The 3,608-nt window shown below is 38.3% G+C and overlaps 1 protein-coding gene across 1 annotated transcript in view; it reads right to left on the bottom strand.

Moving 5' to 3' along the window:
- GEMIN2 (gem (nuclear organelle) associated protein 2) overlaps nt 1-3,523 on the bottom strand; it is a 7,948-nt gene extending 4,425 nt beyond the window's left edge. Inside the window, 5 exon segments of the mRNA XM_009993942.1 lie at nt 3-50; nt 194-253; nt 1,883-1,972; nt 3,151-3,235; nt 3,411-3,523. Of these exon segments, the coding sequence (XP_009992244.1) occupies nt 3-50; nt 194-253; nt 1,883-1,972; nt 3,151-3,235; nt 3,411-3,523 (396 nt within the window).
- Between the last annotated feature and the right edge of the window lie 85 nt (nt 3,524-3,608).

Below are 3,608 nucleotides of genomic sequence, written 5' to 3'. Positions count from 1 at the left end.
CTTTCACCCAGGAAGAACTTCTTCCAGCCTTCTTCATCCTCTGATTTTGGCTGAAGTAAATAAAAATTGAAACTGAAAAATTGAAGACTTGATACTGTTCACAGGTTGCTGCATTAAACTGTAAAGTGAGATCAAGCATGGATTTAATGACTGGAAAAAAAACCAACATGGCACTGTTACGAATTCTACTCACCATAGTAACATTGCTGTCCAAATTTTGTGACCGCCAGTGATTTCTGTGTTTGTTCAGGCTCTGAGTAATTAAAAAAAAGACAAATCACACTTTAACTTTGCAGTAATTTTATCATTGCCGTATTTCTTACAATACATTCAATTATTCTTAAAATGTATAAAAATGTTCTATAAACCAGTAGAGGTATTTTCCATGCCTCTTAGTGTAAATCTAACTAAGTTGCCCATACTGGGTTTGTGGAAGTAATGTTAAAGCTGAAGGAATTTTACAGTCTGATACCTATAGTGAAACTGAGGTAGTAAGCTTTAATAGACTTACAGACTTTTCTTGGTATCAACAGACTAAAGAAAAATAATAAAATTACTCAGTCCAAAAGCAGAACCAAAGCCAGTATCTTGTTTCCAACAGTGGTCTGCATCTGTATCAGGTGTCTACAAAACTATTAGAAAGAAGGCAAGCCTGCTTTCCTAGTATATTTCTTCTACCTGACAGGGATGCCATGTAAGACAAACTGGCCTGCTTAACAGGTTCCTGTTTAGGTGGAAATGCTTTGAAACAGAAAAAATTTTCCCCATAGTCCTGTTGTTATTTTAGTGGTAAAAATGACCACTACTAATGCTGTAACAGTAGCTGATGCACATTGTGCAGTGCAGTGACTTCTGATGTTCTTTATCTTAAGTATTTTTTAGGATATGCTTAAACTTCACTATGTTATTTCTGGCCCAGATGAGAGGACAATTGATTTGTGTATAAAAGAAATACCTGTAAAGCAAATATGCCTTTAGATGTTCATTTCCTTAGTTCCACTAGAACCTTAAATACACAATGTGGAATGTGATACCTTGTAGAAACAGGGGCTAGCTCAGTTCATGTTTACAATGTAGGTACAATAGTACAGATTTCCACCTTCACTGATTTACCTCCCTGAAAAAACAGGGTGAATGAGCTCATGCAAAGTTCAGTGCTACAGCAGCTTCAGTGTTGGTTATACTTTAGTTACTCCAGGTATTCCTACAATGCAGTATCAATGCATTGTAAACATGCTTTCCATAGTACTGAAATAATAAATAATCTCTACCTACATCTTTGGTGTGTTTTGCATTTCACCCTGTTTGAACTGTGGAGAGAGAGAGAGGCTGCTCAGTTCTCCATTTTTTTTTCCTGTTCAAGAGCAGGGTGCAAGTGTGCTAGGAAAGATTTAAGTCTGTGCTAATACTACAACCTTGCAAATAATTTTTTCTAAGTTAGTATTTCTCCTCCTAATAGGTGCCAACACTGTCAACAGTATCCTAAATGGACATTGTGTTCTATGTATATAAATCTCCTGGTGGATTAGAATTCACTTGTTTTTCAGTTACTGTTGAATTCTGCAAAACATTTTTTTTTTGGTTTTTGATATAACTGCGTAACATTTTAGGTCCTCCCCTATATAGTTTAATCTAAATACTGACAGATATTTTTGCTGAAGAATTTGTTTTTAAACATGACTCAAGAGTTTTATCAGAGGTTTAAAAGCCACACAGTATACGCTCGATTCTTTTTCAAGAACTTAAGACATTTGCCTGCAATCATCTGTCCTACCATAAAGTCCTCACACTTCTGTAGTAGCTGTAAGGCTGTCATCCTCTGTAAGGCACAGATGTTTTCTATCTAGACAGTGCAAGTCCCCTTACACACACCATGTTGTACCTGACGAATAGCTGAGAAATTGGCTACTTGCTGCTGCTGCCACTTGAGAGTTGGAGAGTATCCTTCAGGAGCAGGCTGGCATCCAGAAATCTATGAAAACACTGGTGATAATTATAATGTGAAGAGAGCTTTATAAGAAGAATACTTAAGAACAGAGAATCAGTAAATGTTGACTATCAGTTAAACAGGATAATATAAATCTTAATTAAAGAAAGGTAATTTCATGACCATGTCAAAGCCTGACTTAACAGTTGGTTTAGACAAAATTTCTGTTTGACTCTTTTCCTATGCAAGTAAGAAAGAAAACTAAGTATTAAAAATACTTTCTGAAATAATCATTTAAGGTCTCCCCTTCAGTAAGTGTCCCACCTTAATTTCTCTGTTTATAAAAAGCAGTGTTGTTTCCTTATCTTGGACAGATGCTGTGAATCTTAGGTGTTCTACTTGCCAAGATGACAAGTTGAGGAAGACAGAAGACCTCAAAAATACCTTTAGGAAATTATCTCTGACACTTAAGTATCTATAACCTTGAGCATGAATTTTTTATTTTTTTTTAATAAGATATTTCTACAAATGTTTAAGAATGCCACTACAAAGAGGTAAGACAAATAAAGAGAATTTGCACAGAAGTGACACAGTTATATCTCAGTAGCAGAAAACTATTGAACAATCTAGTAGTGAAATTTCAGATTACAGATTTTTCACTAGAGAAAGGCAAACTTGGTCTCCTTAACTATTTGAAAGTAGATTAAAACCCAACCTGACAGTGCAGCATGGCAACAGGAAAATCTGCTTGGGCAGTAAGGAAAAATTACAATAAAATATTCCAGCAAAAAGGAAAGAAGTGATGCTAGAACTTCATCTAACTTTAGTAAAGCTTAGCTGCAGTTGCTACCCTTACTCTAGATACATACTTAAACCTAAATATAAGTATGGAGATCTCTTTCTTATAAAGTTTATGCAGACTTTATGATTAAATATTTGTAAAATTTAATGCAACATTTGATTCCCTCAGACAATAAGACAGGCTGCTGTGTATCAAATAGTATGGATATTATCCATTTAAGTTGGCTATATACTGCAGTTAGCCAGCAGTCAAACAGATGTTTCTTCAAACCCATTTAACTGAATTCTGTAGATGCTTTTTAAAATCCAGCACTGCTAGTTATGTCAACCACTCCCCCAAATTAGTACAAACACGACATTAACATCTTTCCCCTTAAATTTTTATCTCTCTAAACAAAACATGTCAAAGCTGTCAGACTTACCGAAATGTTTACTGTCTGCTTCTTCCTCAGTTTTTTGGGGTCTATTTGTGCCACAACCACATCTGGGCATCGAGCTGCTTCAATCCTACAAAACAGAACCAAGGGGCTACATTTTCCCCCTTCTGTAACGGGTGGTTGCACGCCGGGTGTCTCTGAAGTGCTGCACCTGCAGAAATCTCCGGGCACATCCAACACTGGCAGTTCTCGCCACTTGAGAGTGACAGATCAAGTGCCCTCAGCTCGTACATCACTGCTCTGACCTCCTCGGAGCTTGCTGGCCTCCTAACTCGCCTGAAAAGCGGCAACGCTTCCCGCAGCGAGACTTCAGGAGGCGAGCGGTGCCTGGACAGGGAGACCAGACCTGCCCTTCCATCCCCGGGAGCTGCGGGCGGGCGGGCAGCAGCGAGCGGCCCGGGCACCCACCGAGAGCAGCAGCCCCGCGGGAAGCGGGCGGGTTG

This window comes from Chaetura pelagica, unplaced genomic scaffold (genome assembly GCF_000747805.2).
Source record: "Chaetura pelagica isolate M959 unplaced genomic scaffold, ChaPel_1.0 scaffold11, whole genome shotgun sequence".
NCBI lineage: Eukaryota > Metazoa > Chordata > Aves > Apodiformes > Apodidae > Chaetura > Chaetura pelagica.
Note: the sequence above shows the minus strand (reverse complement) of the source record. Positions and strands in the feature narration are given on the sequence as shown.